The 27,657-nt window shown below is 42.1% G+C and overlaps 2 protein-coding genes and 1 long non-coding RNA gene across 4 annotated transcripts in view; 1 reads left to right on the forward strand and 2 right to left on the reverse strand.

Annotated features, from left to right (window-relative positions):
• Positions 1-11,014, reverse strand: part of CDC5L (cell division cycle 5 like) — a 31,381-nt gene extending 20,367 nt beyond the window's left edge. Inside the window, exons 1-9 of one of the 2 annotated variants that reach the window (XM_051811489.1) lie at positions 10,720-11,014; positions 7,573-7,676; positions 6,593-6,754; positions 5,690-5,817; positions 4,716-4,815; positions 4,414-4,632; positions 3,126-3,270; positions 2,823-3,011; positions 1,267-1,415 (exon numbers count right to left, since the gene is read on the reverse strand). In XM_051811489.1, coding sequence (XP_051667449.1) covers positions 1,267-1,415; positions 2,823-3,011; positions 3,126-3,270; positions 4,414-4,632; positions 4,716-4,815; positions 5,690-5,817; positions 6,593-6,754; positions 7,573-7,676; positions 10,720-10,764 — 1,241 coding nt within the window. In that variant the 5' untranslated portion in view covers positions 10,765-11,014. The remainder of the gene's footprint in view (positions 1-1,266; positions 1,416-2,822; positions 3,012-3,125; positions 3,271-4,413; positions 4,633-4,715; positions 4,816-5,689; positions 5,818-6,592; positions 6,755-7,572; positions 7,677-10,719) is intronic. The other variant, XM_051811497.1, reaches the window with a different exon arrangement.
• Positions 11,015-11,097: 83 nt separating this feature from the next.
• Positions 11,098-26,032, forward strand: LOC127481982 (uncharacterized). The gene is made up of 4 exons (XR_007908392.1): positions 11,098-11,218; positions 11,610-11,728; positions 15,806-15,901; positions 23,410-26,032. It is a non-coding gene; the product is annotated as an uncharacterized LOC127481982 (long non-coding RNA).
• On the reverse strand, positions 13,256-19,548 carry LOC127481786 (zinc finger protein 107-like). Its single transcript, XM_051811476.1, has 3 exons — positions 19,395-19,548; positions 18,603-19,193; positions 13,256-17,937 (listed from the first exon to the last, which is right to left on the reverse strand). Exons 1-3 carry the CDS (start codon positions 19,426-19,428, stop codon positions 15,308-15,310), a joined length of 3,255 nt encoding a protein of 1,084 aa, XP_051667436.1. The 5' UTR covers positions 19,429-19,548; the 3' UTR covers positions 13,256-15,307.
• Positions 26,033-27,657: the final 1,625 nt, after the last annotated feature.

Below are 27,657 nucleotides of genomic sequence, written 5' to 3' on the forward strand. Positions count from 1 at the left end.
CTTACAGCCGAATGAATCACCCTCAAGATGCCTCTTTGCTTTCACTGACTCTTGAAGGAGTAATTACATTACAATAATTACTTCTAAGCACCTGTGAATAGGAAGAATGGACTAAGTCTCAGATTTTGTGGGCCTCAGCTTCTCTTTGAGACTGGGAAGGACTATGGTTCTCTATCCCAATGACCTACTACATGAATCCTGTGCCACTCCACAGTTGGATTTATTTTTCCCTCTGCTCAAGGTCTTGGATTTTCCCACTGTCAGAGCATTTCTGGGAGCAAGCCAAGCTGATACACGGGCACCACAATAACATGTGCAATTCTGAACTTCAGATGCTAAAAACCCACCACAGAGAAAAATCTCAGTCAAACAACAAAATCAGAATGTCTTTACATTTTTAAATATAAAATAACCCAAATGAACAGCCAGATCACTCCAGGCCAAATTCTACATTCTTTCTGCACCACGCTGACATCAACAGATCTCCAAAAAAAGGATTCATTGCTTCATAGCTGCTCTTTGAATTAAAAGAGCAGGGCTTTTGCACACAGCTTCTAAACAAAATAAAGCTGCTTTGGAAAAGCTGCCATAAAGGTCCTTTTTATTTCATTCTCCACTTTTCCTACTAGCATGATATAAGTAAAATTAGAACCTAAGTGGAAAAACCTGACAGACAAAATGTACCAAGTGTAACATGTTTTAGCTGTTATGGTATTTGGCATTTGTGGGATATATATTTGTTCAGGACCCACTGTAAGAGTTAAACCAGCAATTCTGTACTATTTAGACTGGCAATATAAGAAATATTTTATTTTGGATATATATGGCTTATAAAATATTTACTCCAGCTTTTCAAAAATTCAGTGTGGGTTTGGCTAAGGGACCTCCCACACCTTTGACTCCGAGGTAATACTTTGGAAAGGCCAGGATCCACACACAGAATGACTCTCCATCTTACTATTTATACTCCTGTATTACTCCAGTATATTTTATATTGCTCCAGACCACAGAAAGCCACATTTTGGACCAAAACTCCAGTGAGCCATACACTGTATGAATACAAATGAAGAGGACATGGCTGAGCTTTCTAAAGACACAGAGAAGGAGAAATTTGTACAACAAGGGCTTGAAATAAAAGCAAATTAAAATCTGTTTTGAAGGACTGATCATGAGCTATTACCTCACACATCAAAATCTGCTCTGTCCACCCACCTCCAAACAGATACACACCCACCCAAGCACCCATCAGAAAAGGAGTCTGTTTACCTGAAAGGTGTGGAAAGCACAGTATTTGGAGTCTGAACAACCTGTTTTTGTGGTGTTACCCCTGAAAAGTCACTTTCATGCAAAGGAGTATTCAGACCTCCTTTCAGGGGGGTATCCACATTGGTGAGAGCCATCAGATTCTGGGCTTCCTGCGTAACAGAAACACATGCAGTGTTTGACTACAACATTCACAGTCACACTCTGCTATACATGTTTAACAGGTTCAGTAGCAGTAAAAAAAGCTGAAGAGTCATTTGAACATCAGTTTGTGGAAAATGTTTAAAAGTTCAAAACTTTAACACCCATACACTGATATTTACGAACACTGAAAGGGATTTGAATCTTCATTTCCAGTAAAATATATTATAAACTGGAGCTGCAAAAATGAGTGGGTTACTTATTGTTTCAACTTCTTTCAGTTTGCCAGACTCTATAGATCTAAAAGATTTATTAGTGACTGAATACTCCAGTCATCCCAAGGAATCTGATTTTCAGAGGGAAGAGTATACTTACACTCTGAAATCCAAATTTGATGAAGTTACCCAAGCTGCATTTCAAAGAGAATGGTCCAAGAGATGGTCACTATTCAGATTTTTGGTCCATGACCCAATTTGGGTTCTAATGAATATCCTCCTAATATTTATTTTCTTTTTCCTTGTTACAATGAAGAATTAAGTCACTCTGAAAATGAGTTGAGGAAATTATACTACTGCAAATAGCAATTATCTTCCCAGAACACTAATCCATCTAGAGAGCTGTGCATATATGCACAATACTGTGATATAAATTTGGATCAGAATACTCCATTTGAAGGTGAATATGACCATTCCTGCAAATACTGCATAGAGACTTAGGTCATTATCTGTAAAGTCAGGAACCTTCCCTTTTCTCCTATCAAGAAACTGCTGAAATACAGCCCATTATGGGTTTTGGGGTGGTTTTTGTTTTGAGGTGGGATTTTTGGGGTGGAATTTTGTTTATTTTACACACCAGCCACACTGATTCCATTTAGCCATTTCCCTCCACTCAACAAAATAATATCCAACACTACTGGTTTCTGAAAAAATCCAGGCACTCACACAATTAGTGTAACACAAACATAATTTGGAGGTTGCAAAGGAATGTTTTGGCAAACTTTATCTTAAGTGGTTTTAAGCCAATCAAGTGCTAGTAAAATATTGTTGCAGTTAATTACTTGTTAACTGAAATAAAAGCTGAACACAAAATACACTGTTTGAAGGACGTGAACTCATAAATATATATTCAACACGGAGAGACACCCGAGAAAGGGAAATTATAGAAGACACTAGGAGAATGGTTAAAAGCTTCAGGCAATACATGATTAAAGGGAAAAGTATGGTAGTGCTTTGAAACATAAGTGACAACTGATCAGGTAGCAGAGGATCTACTTCTGTGCCCTTCAGTGTGTCCTGGAGATCATGTGTCAGTTCAAATCCCAGTATTTGAACAGTCTAAGGAATGTTTCTCTGGTACTTACACCTTCAGTCAACCACTGCTCTAAAACTAAGAACTCCTTCTGTACACTGATGCTCTACCTGTAGGATCCTGTCCTGTGCTGCCGGAGTTTTGGGAGTCCTCAGTGCTATGCTGTTGTTGGTCACATTATATTCAGAGAGAAGAGTGCTGGAAGCTGAGTTTGTAATTCCAGATTCCTCAGCAGTCTGGCGGGCAATCTCACTGGCCTGGCCAACTTTTACAACTTCTTCAAGTTCGGTATCAGAGATCTTTAAAAGAGAAAATCCCAAGGCACAGTGAGATAGGATACAACCCCACTTGGTAAAACAGAAATCATCGTTTGGCACAACTTATAAATTGTTTATTATCAATGAACACCTCACCTGAGGAGCTGGAAGCACGAGTTTACTTCTTTTTTTGGTAAATTCTGACACTCCACTCGTCTGCAGAATAGCTGAGGGCAAGTCTGACTCTTTTTTCCGTTTCATATGTTGCTTGTCCTTTTTGCGCTCTCTTCCCTCCCTCTCCCTGTCATGTGGACAACAGAATCATCTCAGAACACACAGAACAGCTACAAAGTAAACCAAACAAGCAAAGAGCACCCTAATCAAAAGTTGGATATGTGCTGCAGGAAGAGTGAAGCACCTTGAGGGGTAATTAGATGTGATCTGCAGATCTTGCAGCAGAACCTCCTTCAAAATTGGAGAATCACCCAACAGGTTCAGCTCTTAGGCTGCTTCAACTACAGTCAACAGGGTCACTGGAGCAAGAAGAAAATGTCAGACCAAGAACTGCGACAGTAAAAATAAGGAGATGTGAACAGTCTCTTTTTCTCCAGCAACAGCTAAGGGAAGATGAACACTTTCTGTGGGATATGGGAACCAATTTCTCTTGAGTATTTAGCAAAAATGGTATTTTCTTCAAATAGCAGTGGAGGTAGACTATGAAATTATAAGCTTCAGTTTGAAGCTCCAGCCCGACCTTCTGAATTAAGAGCCATACAGAAAAATCAGTTCACAAGTTAATAAACCAAACTGTACAAGGCACTGGACTGACTCTCAGCAAAAAGCAGTTGGCAGAAGCAGTGGGAAATGCAACTGTAGAATTAAATCTGTACCATACTGCTCGTGATCCATTTAACTTCTCAGCTGCATGCTTGGGGATTTTTGGGGGGATGGGAAGAAATTAAGCAGTTAAGGACCTTCAACTTAAAACCAATTCCATCAAAAGTAATACTACAAGCAAAATCTACTCCTGTAAGCAATCTCAATAAGGCTAGTACTTAGACAGAGGACTGTAAATACACAAGCAAATGAACTGCTAAAAGAAAACAAACCTCAAAAAACATTTCCATTTAAAGAGGAAGAACATGCATGAGGAACTTTGTTCTCATAGACAAAGGGTAAACTAGTAGAAAGATAAAAGGTGATTATAGATAAAAGGTGATTATAGATAAAAGGTGAACTGGACCCTTTGGAAAGATAAAAATACAGGAGACTGAATAGGTAGAATCAACCTGCACTAATATCTGTCCCATGGAAAACACATTTCCTGCCCACTAATTAATATATATAAATATATAAGTATATATATATACACACTTAACACACACATATATAAGTTGGTTTTTTTCATATTTACCATTCCCTCCTTAGTATAACCCACACTTACGATCTTAATTCTCCATCCAGGTCTTGCTGACGTAACCTCCTGAAATCTGCATCCAGGGACTGGTAGTTTTCCTCTGATGTATCATAAAAACCAGGGGCAGGTTTCTTTTCGAATGGAATTTCTGCATTGTAATCCACCCCTCTCTTCTTTTTCCTTTTCTTCTGGATCTCAATCCCAGCAGCCCGAAGTTCTCGTCTTTTCTGGAGAGCAGCAAGACGTCTAAAGGAACAGTAACACCATATGGTTTAAAGTGCAGGGGGAAGAAAAGCAGTCCCAGTTTATGAAACCAAACAAAAGTTTACCTAGCTTCTTCCAGCTGCTTCTCCCTGGCTTTCCTCTTGGCCTTTTTTCCTTGGGTATTGGCCAGACGTGCTCTGGCTTCAGACAGCATTTCAAGCTCATCTACAACAGCACAGATAAACACAGATATGACTTTGCACTTACAAGATGAGGGCAAGGAAAAAAGTGACTTTGAGATCATAAAACAATCTTTTAAAAGCTGAATGAATCAATATTTTCACAGGCGTTCTGCATCATCACTAAACTAGTTTTCTTCAAGTTGCCCCAATATATTTACTAAATCATTGGCCAGATGAAATGAAGACTTTAAGAAAAAAGCCTAATGTTGAAAATAATTCAACTAATACCTACAGCAAATCAAAATATTTACATAAAGAGGCAAACTGACCACATTAATGGAAGAAAAATTTCATTTACATCTTTATCTAAGAGTATTATATTGAGAACTTGTTAATTGCATTTTCATCCAGAAGAGCATCGTATTTGTGAACCTGTGACTGTTTAAAACTATTCCATTCATGGAATTATAGAAATAGTCATTTGTTAGTTTAACAAAAAACAGTTTAACAGTTAGTAAACAGTTAGTTTAACACTGTTATGTGCAAGGCAAAGAAAAAGTCATGTAGTTTTCCAGTGCTTCAGCATGGATTCATCTGAGAGGTGTGAGCTGATGGGAAAAGACAAATATACACAACTTTGAATGCAAACAAGCAGAGCAGTTGTCAAAGCAAAGGTCAGTCAGTCATTGTAAGAGATGAAGATGAGAGATAAGGAGGCAGAACACACTAAGAAAAGAAAACTGGAAAAGTATAATTGACTGGCCAGATACAGAAATAAGACAAAACCTGTAAGAAAATTAATGATCAGGGGACGGAGAAAAAAAAGACAGAAGAAACCAGGGTACAGAGGCTGAGTAAATAGGAAAATGAAAGAGATCAGATTTCTGTCAAAAACAGTAAACAAACTCCTAACCCACCTTCATCCATGTCAATGGGATCTGGCCTGGCTGGTTTGGTTTCTGGGTTTGGGTCGATTTCTCCAGGTTTCAGCTTCCGAGGATCATCAGCAGTTTCTTCCTCGTTGTCTCTCTGAGCAGCTTTGTCCCTAAAAACACATTGTAGGTATTTCACCACTGGTTCTTTGTTTGCCCCAGGCTCATAATAATATCTGTTCCAATAATAATAATATATGTCCCCAAAGACTGACTATAAAAAAGTAATCTGTAATTGTACTGTGGACAATACATTTCTTATACAATTCATGAGTGTGGTACAGTGACATAATCTTAAATCAGACACGAGAAGAAACCAACATACTAGAACATTAAAATATTACATAAAATACAATAATGATACAGCTTGTAAGAGAAATCTCCTCAGGTAATCTTTAACAATAAAACCATGAATTCAAGCAGTGTGACAAAACAAAATATCAAGTTTCCCATTACGCTTTTATACTCAACCAATCTCACCAGAATTACCAAAAGTCACAAAGGAAAATAGCACTTTCCTTCTCTTCTCATACAGAGATGTCTCTTTTTTTTTCCTCTCTTACACATCCACTCTTGCTGATCAGCCAGCCAAAAACTACCCAAATAAACCTGAAATGGAAGCCTAATAAAAGCATCAGTCTTGACACTCCTCTAAGCCAGGATGACCAGGAGCAAGAAAATATACACCTATCTCTATTCCAGCCTGCTCTCCTGGTTCCAGGAGCTTCTTCTTTCAAGCCAGACACAGTGAGTGAAAAGAAACAATCCTTAAAGATTTCCTTACAAAAGGACTCAGTCAACTTGAAACTACCATAATTCCACACCATCCCTACAGCAAACTCCACAGATTTTCTAGGTATCTGCACCTCTGGCCAAAGAGAAACTCACAGGAGAAATTCATAGTGCTCCAAGCACTGGGCAGCAGTTCTCCCAATAATGGGGGCAATGGTTCTCCACTGGGTTGGCATCAGCTTGGCCAAGTGCAGCAGCTTCTCCTCCTCTTCCCGGGACCACTCTGTCTTTTTGATGCTCGGGTCCAGCCACTCATACCTGGAAAAAGGGAAAAAATTAAGGATGACAGATCCAAGTTACCCACTGATTTGTCTTCAAGTGTTTTTATGACATACGTATTTGAGCTCTAAAATGTATTATTTATCAAGCATTTTTCATACAAATATTGCCTCTTCTTCCTTTCCTTGACTCTACTCCGGAAAAGTGAGGAGTCACAAAATTAATCCTGAAAAAGAAAATTAAAGATTGCAACAATCAAAGATACCAGAAATGGTAGATTTGTTTGGTCTGGAGCCTTCAACAATTATCTTACTAATGCTCAACTGTTCGAGTACTGTTACCTTTATAAGAAGTATTATAATAAATATGTGCAGTTCAGTACTCGACAAACTAAGTCTGAATTTCAAACAGACTCATACTGTATGTATTTGAATTAGTTTTAAGCTCCTATTTTTTATAAAAAATTAAATTTCACAGTGCAATTTCTAAACATTTAGTCTCAAGCCAAACTCCTATTACAAGAAATTAGAAAATTATATGTAAAAGAGATTAATATCTTGCAATTTTATTTCCTTGGCAATACCCACTGATTAAAAAATGTTTCAATACAGGGAAAAAAATTTTAAGTATATAATTTTAAGTGATCCTGCATTTGGTAACAGTGCAGTCACTGGCAAAGAAAACATCTGGCTACTTTTGTTCAACTATTTTCAAACAATAAGAATTCAAAACACCCACAATAAAATTAAACATTTTTTAATCTGTTGTTGCTCTGAGGACATAAATTAGTCTGTGGTAATGTCTAAACTTCCACTAATTATGAACCTTATATTCCAGACATGGCACCTCTCACTCACCATCTGGCTTTGCACTGCTTTGCTGATTTCCTGTGCAATAACGAAGCAATACGAGACCACTGGTTTTTGCCATATTTCATAACAGCTGCTTTCAGAATTTCATCCTTAAAAGAAAAATAAATAAACACTGTTATGGATCACAAAAACTTGCAAAACAGAAAATGTGAGCTCAACCAAAGGAGAACACAGTGTATTTCATCTAAGAGGTGACCCAGTGGAAACAGCACAGCACTGCTGCTTCTTTCCCACATTTTATTCTCAAGATGAATACGGATTTGTATTTTGAAGGCCAATGAAATCAATAAAGATTAAATGAAAAAGACATATGATTAGTGTTCCAAACACTTCATATATCCAACAGAACTTCCAAAATTCAATGCTCTCTAATGCACTAGTTTTTAAAGGCTCTGTATGCCTTCCTTGAAGGACAGCAACAAAGAGGAAGGGCAGTTTTTGTCTGCATCGCAATTGCAAAAAAAAAAAAAAGTAGAATTGATGATACCTCTGGGTGGCTTGTTTCAAATAATACCATAAAATTATCTCCTTATTTCATATCTTAATTCAAATGGAGTGAAAATGTAATGGATGCAGCTTGGGAGTCATGTTGTTCACCTAAGTCAAAGTGTGCACTGAGATTTGATCAAAAGCCAGAAGTCTATCAAGTGTCTGTCAGTTCATCCATCAATCCCTCTCTCCCTTCCTCACAGATAAATGGGTTCAGTATTTCCGGTTTACTCAGAGAAAGCGGTATTTTAAATCAAGTGGTATTTTAAAATCAAAACTGTTCCTGCAGTCTCATCAGCCACAGATGCTCCTGTTCCATATCCAGTGAGTGTTCAGGGAGGGTAGCTGTGCTCAGTGTGCTCAGCTGCACTGTGCACATGTTTGTCATCAAGGACAGGCACTGTCTCACAGACACTTCCCAGAGCAGCTCTAACTCTGACTTGATGATCAGCTCTGGCTCCAGCTGCTACAGGAAACAATTCATGTAATTACTGTCATGAAATAAATAATAAACCCTCCCTTTGGTTTTTTTCCAAATTTACTTGGCGCTTTATGGGACACAGGAGCCTCACTGGTGACATTAACAGGCTTTTTTGCAAGTAACTGGTCATTTTATGAATGACCTGATATCAGCTGGTTCCACGCTGTATTTTTAATGTTGTATGTGTAACCAAAATGTTAATTTAAAAAAATTGCACCTATTTTATCTCTGGTGCACAAAAATTGGTAAAACAGTAACCTATTTGGGCTCTGAACAGGCTGCCCAGGGCAGTGGTCATGGCACCAAGCCTGACAGAGCTCAAGGAACATTTGAACAAAGCTCTCAGGCACACTGTGGGTTTGTTGGTGGTGTCCCGTGTAGGGCCAGGAGGTGGACTTGATTATCCTTTTGGGTCCTTTTCAACTCAAGACATTCTATGATTCTATGTAATGCACAGTCACCAAAATTAATCAGCTATGGAAGGCCATAGGAATGGGGTGAACATAACCTGGGTTTTCCTGTCCTCTGCTGACCCCCAATTCAGTTGCCTCCTGGCACATCACTGACATGTCACAAGGGCTTAAAAAGCAAACACAGCACGTTTTATCTTCTGTTACTTTTTCTTCACTGCTTTCTGGAACTGTGCACATGCCTGGTGTTCACAGCACACAGTGACAGAGTTCTGGGTTTTAAAGTGCCAGGTACATCCTTTTGCTTTAAACTTGTCTCTAAAAAAACTCACATCCTTGATTTCTCCTGTTACAATTTTCCTTTTCATGACCACTTGTAGTTCTGAGAGCAAGTGACAGCAAAAATAGGGGGGAAGGGGGGCTGCTCTTTTTTGGAACGACACACAGAACACTTAGGGCTGCAGAGGAAGAGCCCATACCCATCGACAGGACAAGAGGAAATGGCCTGAAGTTGCACCAGTGGAGGTTTAGATTACTTATTAGGACAATAATTTTCATGGAAAGGGTTAAAAAGGATTGGAGCAGGCTGCCCAGGGCAGTGGTGGAGTTACCATTCCTGAACTGTTAAAAAAACAGGTGGATGTGGCACTTGAGGACATGGTTTAATGGTGACCGTGGTGGTAGTGCGGGGTTGACAGTCGGACTGGGTGATCTTAAAGGTCTTTTCCAACCCAAAAAATTCTGTGACTCTGCCATTTTCACATTTGGAAAGATCTCCAAATGCAAGAGATTCCTGCTGCCTCATTCCCCTAGAGCATAAGAAACCTGACTATGCAGTACAAGCCTGTGAGAGGGACATCTTGGAGCATAGTAGGGTTCATCCTTTCCCTCCAGGGCTGTGGGGATGGTTTCCCTGGAGGAAAGGACACAACACACACATGGCTGAGTTTCCTAATCTGCAGCCCTCAGGAGAAACATCAATGTGACCTTCACCCACTGACGCAGCAGGTGAGGAGGGAGGCACAGGCTGCTGGGAAATGCAGTCCAACAGAGCCACGGGATCACAGGATCAATTAGGCTGGAAAAGGCCTCTGAGATCATGGAGTCCAACCTATGGCTGAACACCACCTTGTCAACTAGACTAGGCACTAAGAGCCACGTCCAGTCCTTCCGTGAACACCTCCAGGGATGGTGACTCCACCACTGCCCTGGGCAGCCCCTTTCAATGTCTAATCACATTTTCTGTGAAGAATTTCCCCCCAATGCCCAACCTAAACCTCCCCCGGCATAGCTTAAGACTGTGCCCTCTTGTCCTATCGCTAGCTCCCTGAGAGTAGAGCCCGACCTCCACCTGGCTACAACCTCCCTTAAGGGAGCTGCAGAGAGCAATAAGATCTCCCCGAGGCTCCCTTCCTCCAGGCCAAGCCCCCCAGCCGCTCCTTATTGGATTTGTGCTCCAGACCCTTTCCCAGCTGCGCTGCCCTTCTCTGGACTCGCTCCTGCAGCCCCCAAACCCTCCGTATGCCCGGACCCAGCGGGATCCAGCAGGACCCAGCGGGATCCAGCAGGACCCAGCGGGATCCAGCAGGACCCAGCAAATCCCAATCTCCCAAAGACACCCTAAAACCTGAGCCTCCCGCGCAAGCGCAACACGACTCCCCCCCACTTCCCCCGCGCCTGCGCACCAGGGAGGGCTCCCCCCGGGCCCTGAGGGGGGAAACAAGGCATTAAACAAACCCCGCCGAGTCCTACCTCGGTGTTCCGCCACACGCCGCCTTTAATCATAATCCGCGGCATCTTGGCGGCGAAGGGAGGGGGAGACGAGCCCCTGGAGCGAGAAAGCGGAGAGGGGACGGGAGCACCGCTCGCTTCAGCGGGACCGGCCCGGACCGCGCGCAGGCGCCCTCAGCGCCGGAGGGGGTGCCGAGGGCGAGGGAAGCGGGGCTGACTGATCTGCCAGGGAAGCAGGGAGCGGGGTCGGCGAGTTTTCCAGGGAAGAAGAACCGACGGCTTTTCCAGGAAAGCGGGGCCACTGCTCTCCCAGGGAAGCGGATCTGGCGGCTCCGCGCATGCGCAACACCCTCCGCTCCCTGAGGGGCTCTCCGCGCTGGCGCCCCCTAGCGGCCGGAGGAGCGCCCGGCAGAGGGGCCCGGGCGACGCCGGGGGACTAAAGGGGGTTTGCTTAGAATTCCTTCACATTTCCCCAAGGGACTCAAATAAGGAAGGACAGGAACGGCAGGAAGGAAATCAGGTTTCCGTAATGTCGTCTTTATAGTGTGTTTTGTTAATTTGAGGAAACAACCCGTGCATTTATGTACGGAAGGAGTTCGTCCCTGTGAGGGTGGTGAGGCCCTGGCACAGGTTGCCCAGAGAAGCTGTGGCTGCCCCATCCCTGGAAGTGTTCAAGGACTGGCTGGATGGGGCTCGAAGCAACCTGGGATAGCGGAAGGTGTCCCTGCCATGGGGGTTGGAACTGGATGGTCTTTAAGGTCCCTTCCAACCCAAACCATTCCATGTAGCCCAAATGGACACTGAGGCAGCAGCACATAATAATGTTCAATAAAGTAAACCCCAAATTGTCTAATTTCCTTCTGTTGTAGGTAAATTTCGCTGGTGGTTAACCACATGTCTTTTTATTGCAGTCTTTCCCAGACTTTATACCCAGCTGCTTTTAAATGTTCCTCCACACCCTTCCAATCATGCCAGTTACCCTGAGCCCATCCGTCTGAGGACTGAGGATTTGGACTTACTCCATCCTTTTGTAAGTAGTCAGTGATATCTCCTGCCAACCACACCAGTTTGTCACAAATGAGTCCTTTAGGTCACTCAAAGTATCACTGGCAAAGGCATCAGCAACAGATTTAATATAAAGATAAAAGCTGGCAATGTTCACACTACTACTTATTCTGTGGTTAAAGCACAGAAAGAGAAATCTGAATATCTAAAATCAATCAATCAATATAAAACTAAATCAACCAAAAGTTATGGATGTGGATGCTGGGGACAAAATAAAAAAAAGGGTAAGGATGGGAAAGGGTAACAATAAAAAGGAATAAGTGAGACCATCCTGTTGAGTCACAAGGTTCAGAGGGGACCGTGCTGCCAAACTTAACCCCAGGCTTGACCAGTGGTTTAGGCCTGAAGGTTTAACAGCACTTAATCAATAACTTAATTTAAACAATTTAACAAAAGATTCATGTAGAATTTACTATAGGCAGAACAGTAACTCACAGGCCTATCTTATTTACAAGTCTAAAGTTCTTAGGAATCTAGGAGAAAAACATTCGTAGCACATTTGCTAAGGCATATTCACACACACACACAGACCTAAAGGAGTGTGTAAAAGGTATACCTGTGAAAATTTCCCCTCCAGTTCAGAGACATACTCACATTGGATGCCTTTGCATCTTCTCAATGGGCTAAGGGTTGAGCCTTGAGGAGTGGGGGTATGAGCTCAGGATCTGTTGTCATTGTTTGGCAGTGATCCTTCAAGTACAGCAAACCTGAGAGTTCACTGGCTCTGAGAGGTATCCTGCTCACAGGGAGGTGCTGGTCACAGCCTGTTGTGGGCCAGGAGAGCTCCAAGGGTCCCCCTTAGGACCACTGCTTGTAGGGTCACAAGAGAGTTGGCTTTGGTCACACTGATTTTCCAGCCTGGTTGCAATTCAGGTCAGTAACTTTGGGAGTTTAGTAACAAAAATATTGTTCCACTTGGGTTATTATTCAGGCATCAAAAATAACTTTCCAAGGCTGTTAAAACCCAGGAGCTCATTAGACAGCACTAGTCCCCAGGAGCAGACAGTGTTTCTGATAAACTTAAGAGGAGCTGAGCCCAGGTGCTGTTCAAGGCTGAGGCCTAAGGAGCATTTCTGAGTTCAGAGTGTGGCCTGAGAGGGAGGATGCACCACCACACCACAGAGGTCTGACCTATATTCACTGACTTCACCCCCTCTTTAACTTTTATTCACTTATTTAGAAGATGCACAGCAGCTAAAATGACACCCTTGTGCTCAAGCTGTTTGTCTCTATTCAGGATATGTTCAAAGAGAAAATAAAGCAAAGTTTTTTGGTTGAAATAGGAAACGTCTTAATATGATTTAGGAAAGGCTTTTGTTTAAAGTACGCAGGAATAAAAAGTATTACACTTTTAGCTACCAAAATAATTACCAAGAACAGCCCATGTCTTATCTGAGTAGGCCTCTACTTTTAAATTTCACTGACTTGGCAGACTGAGAATACCTTTGAATCCCCAAAATGCAGTCCAGTGTATAAAGAACAGAGGAGAATGTCAGAAGTCAAAAAACTGTTTATTAGAAGCAACAACCTGGAATACTTTCACAAAATTGTCAAGCTCCATCTGAAAATATCTTATTCTTACATCTTGAAGAAACTGATGTTCACCAACTCTTGTAAAAATTTACTGAAATTAAATTATCCCTATAAACTGGGCTCCCTTCTTTATCACTGTACACCACACTTTTAAACTCTACCAGATTTAGCTTTCCTAGTCTCATCTGATATAAAGGCTTACAATTTCTTCGTTGGTTTTGTTTCTTCTTCGTACCTGTTCTTTGGAATTTTTCTTCAAGTAAGCCATCAGAATTGTACAGTAACGCAGGTAAAAATGCCTCCAAATTTGTGTAACTGTTAATATTTCCCAGAAATGCTTTTCTTTCTTCATACAGGATAACATTCTTCTCACAACTGTATCAGGTGGTTGCCTCAGTCGTTCCAAGATCTGAATGATTCATTCCCAAATGGTGACTTCCCAGCTTGTACTACAAACATCTGTAACCACCATGGTTCAGGCAGTTTTCTGACTTTACCTCAGCTGCAAAGAACCAGATCACTTGAATACCTTTGCTGATCTGGCCTTAAATCCACGCATCTATTCATGAGTTTCAGTCCACTCTTGAAAAATCGTGTTCCAAATCACAGAATGGCTGCAGGAATTCTGGAGAACATCTGGTCCAAGCCCTTGCTCAGGCAGGGCCACCCAGAGCTGGTTGCCCAGGATGATGTAATGGCTTTTCAATATCCAACCTCCCTCCTGCTTTACCAGAAACCCTCTGCAAGACATTACCTGTATTTCTACAGAAAAGCACACATTTTAGGAGCAGTAGAAAAGCACCACGAGTGCCATGTTTACATTCTCTAAATTAAGCTACAGGTTTATTCTGCTTCTTCATGGACTGAGCTGTAACATCAGGGGACAGTTCACACCAGCCCTTTGCTGTTGTCTTTCCTCACACAAGAGAGTAAAACATTGTTATCAAAACCACTTAACACAGTCAGTGATGTCCACTCAAGGTTTCTAGAACTCTGTAACTGTAAAACAACCAAAGATTTGTCTAGATATAAATAGAAACTGGAAGCAGCACCCACTTGCCTTCACCATACTCTGTACCAACTGTTTGGTGCAGGTGGCTCTTACATGGTATTTTAGATGAACAGTTAAGTTCTTAAAATAAATTTAAGCAGTTCAAGACATTCCTAAGGTTTTCAATGTAACTAAACAGCATTCACAATTATCAGCAGGTGCTCAAAATAACAGAAGTTATTTGAAAATTACCTCATCTGTTGTAACAAACAACACAGTAACTACCAGCATGAGAAAAGGTAAGGCATTTTCTACCACAGTTATTAACATTAGACACTAACATAAAACTGAAGATTAATTTAAGGATTCTCAGTATCATAAAATAAATTATTCAGGACATTACCCTTCCTGTCGGACTGCTCACAAAATTATCAAAACTACAAACAAGGAAACTGCCTAATAAACCTTTTATAAACATATAGAAAACATCTTCATATCACAGTTATGCAGTGATGACATGAATATTTTGTTTCCATAGTTTTGTGAGAGACTTTTTTTCTTCTCTTACAAGTATTGCAAAAGAACCTGGGAGGCAACTTTCAGCAGATGGGAGGTAGCATTAAGCCTCCAGATGCACTAATAATTTTTATATAACATGTACTTCTTTCCCTCCCTTTAAGCATTCTTTCAGTTAGAAAAGAGATTTTTATTAATTTTTTTACAAGAAAATAAGTGGCACAGAGTAACTGTTTAAAGTGATGGCCAAATCCTAACAGGACTCATGGTATTAAGCAGTTACTCAGGCATGAAGAAGTGTCTCCAAGATCTTTAGCACACCCTGTGCTAGAATTGAACCTCTCTGAAAAACCTGGAGCAAACCAGTCCTCCAAGTTTCACTCTCTGGACCAAAATGCTGGATGCATCCCTTACCAGCCCTTGTCCTGAACACACAAACCACTCTAGAACCAAGTGCCAACTGAACACACAAACCACTCTAGAACCAAGTTCCAACTCCCAACCTTATATCCCATCCTTGTGCTGCCGCTTGTGCTTTTCCAGCAGTTTCTGGGTAGACAGTGCCACATTACACCTCTCGCAGGTGTACTTTTTTCTGTGTGTTTTTGTGTGCTTTTGGAAAGCCCGTTTATCCAGCGTGGAGTATTTACACCTCCTGCAGCGCAGCCTCGAGTGAGTCAGCAGGTGGCGCTTGAGGTGGCTGGAGGTGCGGAAGGCCAGGGCACACTGCCCACACTTGAACGGCCTCTCCCCGCTGTGGATCCGCAGGTGGGGCTTCATGTTCCCGTTGTGGGCCGTGCAGTAGCCACACTCCTCACACCGGTACGTTTTCACAGGGAGCTCCTTGTGATCGCAGAGATGAGCTGTGCCCAGAGATGAGCTTCCCTCGCCGGAGTGCAAAGCCAGGTGACGTTTCAGGGCCAGCCATTGGTTTGTGGAGTAGTCACAGTTCCTGCATTTGAAATGCTCTGTGTTAAAATGTGTCACTCTGTGTCTCTTCAGGTGGCTGGAAGTACGAAACTTCATCTGGCAAACAGTGCAGCTGTAAGGTTTCTCACCCGTGTGAGTTCTTACGTGGAGTTCAAGGTTGCTTAAACTGTAAGTACTGTACCTGCACTCTGCACACTGGTAGAATGGTGGCTGACTTTGTGCTAGCAAATCGTTTTTCCTGTCCCTCTGAACATCTGGCTGTACTCCAAAGACTTTTGAACCAAGCAAGGAGCTGTTTGAACCTCCTGAGGAACCAAAATCCCTTTCTGGACACGTGCCTCCGTGAATTTCACGATGCAATTCAAGATTTTCCAAACACTTCTCTACATAGAGGCAACTGCCCAACTCCTGTTCATTCTTTACATGAAGGAGGCTGTGTTTCTGCAAACGGTTTGATGTTTTAAATGTCTTATTGCAATCTTTACATACAAATGGTCTTTCATCTGTATGTATCTTTAGGTGCAGCCTGAAGTTGTTTTGAACATCAGTAGCATAACTGCAGTGTTGGCACATGTATGTTCTGAATGTATTTAAAGTGGAAGAACATGAATCCTTTGAGTTTTCCACAAAGTTATGGTATGCACTGTCATCTTGCACTTGTGAATGAGAGGCCTCTGACTTGAAGAGAGGTTCCTCTTTGTAAAGGACAGCATCCATTTTGTGTGAAGTCCGAGTGACTTCTGATCTATTCCCAGTAATAGCCAGGCTGTTGCTTCCAAGACTGTTTCCAGGGAATTTCTTTCCAGAGCGCATTTTTTTACTGCCCTGCATATCACCTGCTTGCTCACAGTCTACTTCTGAAGCCAGCATTGCCCCACTGAGACAATCATTTTCTCTACCAAAGAGAGAAACGTGGCCCTGAGAATCACTCTCAGCTTTGCCTATTTTGTGGTATTTATTGCTCTGATCTGTATAACCATTAGCCTCGAACTGTTCATGAAATTTCTTGTGCAAGCTGAGATCTCCTTTAGCGTAAAACACCAGGTTACATTCATCACATGAATAATTCTTTAAATGTCTTCGAGTTCTTTTTCTTCCACTTCCACAGTCAAGTTCCTGCCCTTGGCACGTTTCTGTCCCTGTGTGGAGCCTCCTGTGTCTCTTTAACTCCAAGCTGCTGCTGAAAGCTGACTGGCAGAACTCCCAGGAACATGGTTTAGCCCCTGTGTGGATGGAGCTGTGCCTCACCATGCTTGCAAAATATAATGAAAAGAAGCTGCAGAATCTGCACTGGTACAGCTTATACCCAGCATGCCAGTACATGTGAGTTAGCAGGCAGGAAAAGGTAGTGCAGGAGTAGTCACACTGAGGGCACTGGTATGGTGGTCTCTCTTTATGGCCCTTCATGTGATGAATAAAACTCCTTGGATTTGATGAAGCAAAGAAACACATTCTGCAGGAAAAACTAACTGGCACACACAGAGGTGTCAAGTCCCTTTCAATTTTAACAAAAAATTTCTCATATTTATGTTCTCTTTTCTTGGTCTCAGATGTCCCTTCTTCAGATCCTCTCTGCCTCCCTTTTCTTGCATTTGTTCTGTTTTTTCTTGCCTTTTGCAACCTGGTAATTTTTTTATGCAATTTAAGGTGATTCTTAAGGTTGAAAAAGAAGAAAAAGGTTCTTCTACAAAAGCAGCATTTATGTATTTTCTCATCTTTGTGAGCTGAATAAATGTGTTTCTTTAGGTGTGCACTGCATTTATACACAGAGCTGCAAAACCTGCACTTGAAATTCAATCTTTCATGCTTATTTGTAGAACGAGATGTTTTAGAAAGGGGTGAGAGGGTCAAAGTATTACTCTGCCACACTAAACCTTCTTGCTGGCTTTGAAATTCTTTTTGTATTGCATGAGAAGAAACAACCTTTTGTTGCCGGTATCTTTTTCTAGGAAATGGTGTTAATGTCTTATAAATATGCTCTCCAGTAGTATTTGATTCAGCAGAAGTGGAAACATTCACCTCAGGTTTCCCTACATCTTTTGGAAGTTCTTTAGAAGTAGGAGAACCTCCATTAAGAAATGGATCAGAACAATTATAGGTAAATTTCTCTTCTTCCTCTAAGCCATGTTCATCTTCAAATTTGCTTGTTTTTCTGTTATCAGCTTCAGTATCAGCTTCGTTATCATTCTTTGAAGAATCAGGATCTACAGGAAGATATAAAAAGTCTCATGTATGACATTTCATACAATCACAAATGTTCATTATTAATTGTTTGTAATAATCCCAAATTGCCTAATGACTTGCTTGGCACTCTTCTGCTTCCTTAGTATTTCCCTATATCCACTTTTTTTACTAATGCCTCTCTTCATGTTCCCCTTTGCCCCCAACATTTAAATGCTGCTCCAAGTGAAAAGCCACCTCCTTTCCACTTTCTCTTTTCACTCAAAGCTGAATTTCGCAGGACAACACTGCATTCCCTACAGTTTTTTAACAAAACTGGCTCATGCCAGGATTCGTATCAAAATACTATCATCAAACTTTGCTAGGGCTCCATTCTCACAAATATGATCCTTTTTCAACTTTTTTATTTTCAGAACCTTTTCCCTGATGAAAGGCCACCCCTTTGGTCACTGTAGTAGAGTGAAACAGTACTAACTTCTTGTACTTTCACGACTTTTCACAATTGTGTGAAAGAACTAAGCCTATTCCGGCCAATATTCTCCTTCTGCTGAACATGATATTAATCTAATTTTAAATGCTTACTCTAAAATAAATGGGTTTGATATTGTTTTATACACTTTCCTGTTTCAAAAACTTGAGATTTACCAGATTTCTTAAACTCTTGCACTAATCTTATTAAACAAGTTACCTTCCATTACAGCAACTGGCTCCATCTCCTTGTGGATTTCTGGTTGTCCCTCTGGACTGCCACCACAAAGAACACCTGTAACACTGCCAGGTTCTTCTTCTTTTTTGGGCACCGCTGGCAACATCAATGGGCTGGTATCATCTCTGACTTCTCTGCCAGCAGAGAGGAGAGGAGGAATCTTCTGAAAGCCACCATCACATTCTTTTCCACCACTGGTTTTGTTTATCTCTGTTTCGTAAGGCGATGTAGGTAACGTGCAATTTTGGCCACATTTCTCCAGGCCTGCACCACACCCATCACTTAAAGATGATTTTGATGCGTTGCACACACCCTCAACAAGCCACTTCTCTTCAGAGTATTTAACACAACTATCTTCATTTGAAATAGTCTTGTTTTCATCCCAGCTGCCTACACTGCTACAGTCGTTTGAAGGTGCCACAACATCTTTCAGGCAAACGCTGTTGTTTAAGTTAAAATCCTGCTCCACCTCGGGAACGGACACGTCCTGCTCCTCAGCATCACCCTGGAGAAAATCCTCATCGCTGAGCACCAAGACAGTGATTGGCAGCACGATCTGAAACACGTCAGGCCCTGCGGGCAGAGACAGACAATCAACGCAATTCCCAGGAAACCCCAAGCCACCCACCCTTCTATGCCCAGTGCGCATGCGCAAGCACCAGCAGGCCCCGCGCACTTTCACTCCCTCAACCTTCCCCGCTCTCTCCGGTCACTCGGGCTCCTCATCCCCCGCGGGAGCCACGCTGGGTCCCTGCCGGGGCATCGGGCACCTACCGCTGTCCCCCTCCGCCTCTGCAATCCCCGGCATCTCCCGGCCCGTCCCGATCCGCGCTAAAATCCAACCTCCACCCCCGCGCGCGTGCGCGGCGGGGAACAGGCCAGGGGACGCCAGGACACCGCCTCTTGATTGGACGGAACGGGGGGCGTGGCCTGAGGAGTGGCCCCGCCCCTTTATGGGGGGGCGTCTTGCCCCAGTGCTGGGGCTTTTAAATGTGGCTTAAAGCTCAGTTTTAAACGTGCTTTTATTGGTCTGAAGCTGAATTTAACTTACCCCTTACATGCGCCCTGGGTTGGGGGTTTCAAAAGCTCTGCGAAACCTATTCCCGTTTTAGGCAATTTTAATTGTTATTTCTCCTTCTGCAAAAGTAGATTTCAGAATCATTAAGAGTCTTAAGATCGGAATAGTTCTCACAATACGGTCATCCTCCACTAGGGGCTGACAGAATCATAGAATAGTCACAGGCAGAAGTCACAAAATTCGTAGAAACACAAACAGCACTATAGGCTTCATCCTGTTCCCTCCCCTTGGCCGATCAGGCTGAAAGGGTGAGAGTGGGAAATACATAAATCTGCATACAGACACATTTACATGTGCAAATATGTAGGTATATGCATATATAAATTCTCTATATATGTAGACTGTCGCTGCCCACACGAGGGTGGTTGGAATGAGATGATTTTTAAGGTTCTTTCCAACACAAACCGTTCTGTGATTCTTTGCTTGTCTGATTCTGTGAGTTGTGGTTGGAAGGGAGCTCTTGAGATCATCCAGTCCAACACCCTGCTGGGGCAGAGTCACCTGGAGCAGGTGACATGGAAATGCACCCAGGTGCATTTGGAATGTCTCCAGAGAGGGAAAACACACAAAATCTCTAGGCAGGCTGTTCCAGTGCTCTGTCACCCTCAAGGTAAAGAAAATCTTCCTCTTGTTGAGATGGAACTTCTTGTATTTTACTTTATGGCCATTGCTCCTCATCCTGTCGCTGAAGGGAGTCTGAAGAGAGTCTGGCACCATCCTTTTGGCACCTGCCTTGGAGATATTTATATGTATTGATGAGGTCCCCTCTCAGTCTTCTCTTCTCCAGACTAACTAGGCCCAGCTCCTGCAGTCTTTCCTCATAAGAGAGGTGTTCCAGACCCCTCATCGTCTTCATGGTCTCCACTGGACCCTCTGCAGTGACTCCTTGTCTTCCTTGAACTGTGGAGACCAGAGTTGAAGACAAGAGATGACAGACCCTGCCTAGCAAGGTCCTTGTCCTGTCAGCCCATGGACCCCCTGCTCTCAGCAGCCTGGTCCTGGCAGTATTTTATAATCCCCCAATTGTGATCCCACATCCTGCGCTGCTATAGGATTCCCAGCTCTCGTTTTCCAGACCCTGTACTCAGTAGTGGTATCTCCAGAAGGGGTGGCATGTTTAGCCATTCCAGTGAGAGGAATTTCCCCTATTCCTGTCTTCTTCCCCCCCCAAAAAAACTTCTAAAGAACTAATTACGTGCCTTAATTTCAGAACCTTGTACCTGGCATACATGGAGCTGCACCCATTTGTAGGCACATTTGTTCAGTGTGTGAAATTCAGATGGCATCCTTATATTTTCAAGTAGAAGTGCAAAACCTCGTGACAGGAGCATTGTCAAAACCCTCCAGGCTGGGAGTATTAAATTAGGAAATTATGAGAGAAATATTGGCTTCTGTGTTTCAGCTCTCAGGGAATTTGGGAATCTCTACAGAGTTAGAGGACTTGTTGATACTCCAGGGTGGGTGAAGCAGATGCTGGGTGGGCAGGATGTCTTGCCTAGACTTCTTCCTGCCAGATCAAGCTGTAGCATGTAAAAAAAAAAAAAAAAAAAAAAAAAAAAAAAAAAAAAAAGTAAAAAAGTCTCGTCCTGGCAGACCCGTCTGAGCCGCCTCCACAAGATGGCTCTGCAGCCACAGGCTCTGCAGTGGAACAACCTGAAATACTGGACGGATCTCAGTAATCCTGCCCCTGTTCGACTGGTCCAGTCTGTTGTCGGAAGAGGAAGTAGAGAAGATCTGAGTTTCAAGTAGAAATTGAGGAGGGAAAGCATATAACTTCAGTTGTAATTATCAAAGCTAATGGGAAGATCATATTCCACACATTTGTTGTTCCCATTCCATGGGTGACTTTCAAAATGCAAAAAAGCCCCCAGCTGTTGTAAAGATACTAAATTGCAAGAAACCCATTGTGAATCTTAAAATCACTGAATTGTTCAGGTTGGAAAAGACCTCTAAGGTCACTTAGTCCAGTCATTAACCTAATACTGTCAGGTCCACCACTAAACCATGTCTCTGAGCACATGTTTTTCAATCATTCAGGAATGGTGACTCCACCACTTCCCTGGGCAGCCTGTTCCAGTGCTTCATAACCCTTTCTGTGAAGAAATATTTCCTAATATCCAATCTAAACCTCCCCTGTGGCCGTTTCGTCTTGTCCTATCATTTGTTACTTGGGAGAAAAAAACGACCCCCACCTCGCTACAACCTCCTGCCAGGTGGTTGTAGAGAGTGAGAAGGTCTCCCTGAGCCTGCTCTTCTCCAGTATAAACACCCCCAGCTCATTTTAGTTGTTCATATATTCTCACTGAAAGGAGATTAATATCTGCTTCCATTCTTTCTTTTTTTTAAAAGCATGAACTTTGAAAAAAAAGATAGCTCCTTCACTAGAAAACCTGCAAAACTCTGCATAGTCTTTAGAAAGCTGTAAATGCCAAGTCTTTTCCCTTGAAACTATTTTCACTCTTTTTCATAAAGGAACAAACTATAACTCTCACTCTAGTTCTTCATGATGCCATCATCCAGTGATCAAAGTGATCATGCAATGGCCGAGGAATAAATGTGGCCATGAAAAGTGGGTGTGGGGAAGGTTGCAGCTGCCTTTACAAGCCCATTACACAAAACTACCTTCTGCAAATTCAACTTGCATTGGAGTGAGAAGAGTCTGTCTGCAACAGTGCTTATGCCCGCACTCTAACATGCAACAAGAGTTGTGCTAAGATTTTTGTAAGGAATAGGACAAGGGGGAATGGCTTTAAGCTGAAAGAGAGTAGATTTAGATTGGGTATTAGGAAGAAATCCTTCCCTGTGAGGGTGGCGAGGCCCTGGCACAAATTGCCCAGAGAAGCTGTGGCTGCCCCCTGGAGGTGTTCAAGGCCAGGTTGGATGGGGCTTGGAGCAACCTGGTCTAGTGGAAGATGTCCCTTCCACAAACTCAAACCATTCTGTGATTCTGTGAAATATTGGACATTATGAGAAATTGAAGCAACCCCAATAAAATGTAATTATTTGAAGCATGGATTTTGGACATCTTTGTGGCCAGAATAGTTGCACAGATTTACCTCAACTAACATAAGATATTGACCTAAAATGTGTAATTTGAGAGTGCAATGACTTTAGGTTGCTGCTAAAGCAGTGTTTTTTATCCTCATGCATCTAATGCTGTGGGTTGGAAGGGCTTGTGACAGTAATTTCATAATATCTTGTATCAATATCCTTCAGTTTGCCAGCCAGAGCACATAACAAAAAATCAAGCTGGAAATATCTCTTACTTGAACAAAAAACCTGAAAGTCCAGGGATAAAAGATAATGTCACTTTTAAGCCAGGGAAAGTCAGAGAATTATTCCTGGGAAAATAATGTAAGAGCAGCTATGGTCTGGCAATAAGAGCAGGAGAGGTGGTAGCTGAATACAAATCCAGCTGGAAAAGCATAGAAAAAAGGCTGGACAAGTCAGAAATGAAGTCATTAATTACCTGAGCAGGTAATGTAAAGAGGGAAATATCTCCAAAAGGGTTTGTCAGCACAGTTTCGGCTGTGTTAGGACTGTGAGGAGCTACAGCAACTGAGAGCTTCGTAAGAGCCAGGATGTTGCAGTAACAAACCAAGACTTACTAACTGGCTTCTTTTACTGTAAGACCTGATGGGTTGTTGTTTTTTATTCTTTTTCATGAAGCCATTGACCTTTCCCCCTCCACCCTCCTTTTTTTGCAAACAGCTCCACTGAAGTCTGTTCCAGAGGGAAGAGGAGAAAACACATCAGTGAGGACAAAGAGCTGAGCACCACTTAGGGACAGAGCCTTCTAACACCAAACACCCACAGAGAGATGGAGCTGGGGATTGAGAGACACCAAGTCCCAGCCCACTCTGTGTTCCAATACTTTCTGCTCCAAGCAGAACTCCTTGTCACTAAGTTCACCTTGAACTTGATGAAGCTGTAAGACTAGAGAAGAAATTCAGTCTTATGGTTAGGGCACAGGAGCCAGGAAGTTTGATTTCTATTCCTGATTTTTTTCTGCAGGTTTGTGAAAATCCCTCCTGTTTGCAAAGTGTTTCAAGCTCTTCACATTGCTTTAAGAGAACAGAGCAGTGCTCTTATGTGTTTTCAGCTCTCAGTACTGGAAACAGAGTTTGATTTATTGACATACACAGCATTTCCCTAAATCAGGAGACAACTATTACAAGGTAGAACTCAGGAAAACCTGGAAATACAGAGCCTTTTCTCTGGTGAATTGAGCATGGTCCATTCTACTGAATTTGCTCTTTTTCTCTTCATAGAATCACGGAACAGTTTGAGATGGAAGGGACCTTTTAAAGGTCATTGATTCCAACCCCTCTGCCATGAGCAGGGACACCTTCCACTATGCCAGGTTGCTCCAAAGCCCATCCAACTTGGCCTTGAACAATTCCAGGGATGGGCAGTTCTCTCGTGCCTTTTTGATATGAAAGACAAAGATGAGATGATCTTTAAGGTCACTTCAACCCAAACCATTCTAGGATTTTATGATTCTGTGTGGTGGGGCTTTTTTGCTGGCTGGAGCCCTTTTGGTGTGATCTGGTCATGCCCTATTGTGAATTTCTCTCACCCTCCAAAATTGGATGGCTAGATCCCAGTTGCCATTTGGATATTATCCATCCATCCATCTCTCTGTCTCTACCAGGCTACACCAACAAATTAAACAGCAGCAGACACCTGCACAAGGCAGGAGAACTCAATCCATCTGTAGTCAACAAGGTACTGACCTGGCTTATCATAGAATCATGGAATGGTTTGGTTTGGAAGGCATCTTAAAGATCATTTCGTTCCAACCCCCTGCCATGGGCAGAGACACCTGCCACTTGACCAGGTTACTCTGGCTTGGATCCAGGCAAACTAAAACTCTCCTGAACAATTTCCAGGTGCAGTTTGTTACCATGAGCCAGGGACAATTTCCCAGGACAAAGAGCAAGACAGAGAAACAAACAGAAGGAATGACCAGAGAAGATTTGTTTCCTTGCTAAATCAGGTGACAACCTCATCTAGAAACAGGGTTGCTATAACATGCAAGTAACTTCTTTTTTATTGTTTAAAAATATTTCTTAAAAAGTTGCCTCAAAATCTGGACTATATGCTGATCAGGTATGTTCTGTGGAGTCTTAGTCAGCTTCATTACTTGTCTGCATTTGGAAAGGGTGTTTCAATTGAAAGCAAAAGAGAGAAATGGTCTTTCAACTGTTTTTCAACTTTGTTTTGTATTCTGCAATCATAGCAAAAATCAACGGTATTATTCATGCTGACAAGACTGAAAATGATGAAAAATTATGGAAAAGGAGTAGCCAAAGCTTTTTGTGTTTGCAACGTTTTCCCTGGTTAAACAGGTCATGTCTCTCCTAGCCTATTTTTGTATTTTCCTTCCAGCTTAGATTATTCCGTCCTAAAATACTTTAAGTTATTCTTTTAATAATGTGAAAAACACGAGTGGCATTTTATGTGATACTAAAATTCTCTCCAGAATTGATTTTCCTCTGCATGTTGCAGAGTACTAAATCTAGTTTCAAGTGAATTAATGCAAGTACAAAATAATCTTTCTTTTCCATCATTTTGCCTGGCACAAGTGACAATTACACAGTATGCTGGAAGTGATGGAGGCATTCACCAAATGGTATGGAATGCTCATTAGAGTAGGATGATTATGAGGGTGATTTAGCAGTCAAAAGGCTTTATATTTAGATTTTTACTGTGAGGGTGGGGAGGCACTGGCACGAGTTTCCCAGAGAAACTGTGGCTGCCCCATCCCTGGAAGTGGTTAAGGCCAGTTTGGACCAGAAACTTGGTATAGTGGAAGGTATCCCCGCTTTCATAAATCTGTCTTCATGCTTATCTGTATTTCTTTATAGAGTTTTTGAGAACAGAAGTCCAATTCTTGCCCCAAACAGAGCTGCATTCCCTAATAGTTGATGTGAGTCCGTACAGCTCAGATAGATCTGTTAAGTTCACAAAGTGCTCTGAGATTTCAAAACAGAGCTATTATAGAAATAGCCATTGTTATTCTTGTTTTTAATAGCTGCTGACAGTGAAGAATATTTTGAGGGTAAGTGCCAAGTAAGAAGCTGTGTTTCTGAATAGAGCTTTTCAAATATGCAAGGGCTCTATTATGTTTGGGGTAATTTCATGAGAAGCTTTATGTTGGTTTGTCTGGACTATCATCCAAGAAACATCTGGTGGGAGGGGATCAGACTGACACAACAAAGACTGGCAGTGGTACTTACATGTCCTCTTGTGGAGCCACTTTATGAGTTTGGTTGTGCTCAAGATGTTGTACAGTTCATCTTTGCAAGGCTTTACCAAATTTACTTGAGCTACGTGAAACTCAGCATTTCCATTTCATGGTAAAAGTCAAAGTTTCACAGTATATTTTCATTCTCAGTATGAGCAAACCCACAAGTACAAAACCTTTTTTTCCCATTTATAAAAGTGTTGCTTTAGAATAAATATATAGAGAAAAACTTTGCTTTAAAATAAAATTATTAGTTCAAAGTTTATTTTGTTGTTTGTTTGTTTTTTAATCTTAATATGAGGTGCTGGAGTATATCCAGAGAAGGCCAACAGAGCTGGGGAAGGGTCTGGGGCACAAGTCTGATGAGGAGCAGCTGAGGGAGCTGGGGGGGGCTCAGTCTGGAGAAAAGGAGGATCAGGGAGAACCTTATCATTCTCTACAATTCCCTGACAGGAGGTTGTAGCCAGGTGGTAGTTGGTCTCTTTTCCCAAGTAACAAGTGATAGGACAAGAAGAAATGGCCTCAAGTTGCACCAGGGGAAGTTTAGTTTGGATATCAGGGGAAATTTCTTTATTAAATGGGTTATCAGTTATTGGAACAGGCTGCCCAGGGCAGTGGTGGAGTCACCATCCCTGGAGCAATTTAAAAGACATGAAGATGTGGCACTTGGGGACATGGTTTAGTGGGGGGCTTGGCAGTGCTGGGTTAATGATTGCACTCAATGATCTCAGAGGTATTTTCCACCCCAAATGATTCTATGATTCTATGATTAACTCCTGACATAACAGTCCTAGTGGTCCAGGACATGGGGCATCTCATCCCACTGTATCCTGTCAGGATATGGACCAGGTAAGGATGTTATTACTGGGCAACCAAGTGGGCAGTTTCCAGTGGATGAGATTCAACAGCAATTACCTAATTTTAGGTGACTTCTTTTTGTCATGACTGCATTGGAGGTGGTGGCCAAATTCCTCATTTGGAGAGTGATTTTCTACAGCCAACAGAGCTTAGTGTCACTCTAAATTAGATTCAGGTCACTCTAAATTAGATACCTATGTTTAGGCAAGTGAGTTCCAATCTCTATTGCCTGTATTGACTCCTTCTCCATTGAGCATAATGGAAGCCCAAACTCAGTTGTAGACATGTCCTTTAGGTTTGAATTTGGTGCTGAATTTCCCCATGTACTCTTCACCACTGGGGTGAGAGCTTTCTGAGAACTAATACGTGGTGATAATTTGAAACCTCTTGTCCATTTATTATTATTATTATTATTATTATTATCTTTGAAATATACCTGAGACCATTTTAGACCTATGATCCAGACCATGCAACCACAACAGGGTACATGAAAGGCTATTTTATCACTGGAATATATTTATGTTGTTAATATAAAATCCTACTGAGGCAAAGCTCTGTAGTTCACGCAAGACAACTGAAAGCCAACTGGGTTTACTTGAACCTGTCTCCATTAGGATCTTGTGTTGACTTGGCTGTTTGATTTAGCAATCAGCTATAAAAAAAAACATTTTTGGAGCTAGTCTAATGAAGATACTTGGAGTGATATTCTTCCCACCACATGTTTGTGTTTCCTTTATTGTCAATGGGAAGAAACAGGAAATTAGTGTGAATCATCTGACCTATTTTAGATGTCCATTTTGGAGCAATGAGTTGCAGATGAAATGTTGACTTTTCTCCACTGAGTACTGGAG

Source organism: Manacus candei, unplaced genomic scaffold, assembly GCF_025592945.1.
Source record: "Manacus candei isolate 608988 ecotype Guabito, Panama unplaced genomic scaffold, ASM2559294v1 h1tg000007l, whole genome shotgun sequence".
NCBI classification, from domain to species: domain Eukaryota; kingdom Metazoa; phylum Chordata; class Aves; order Passeriformes; family Pipridae; genus Manacus; species Manacus candei.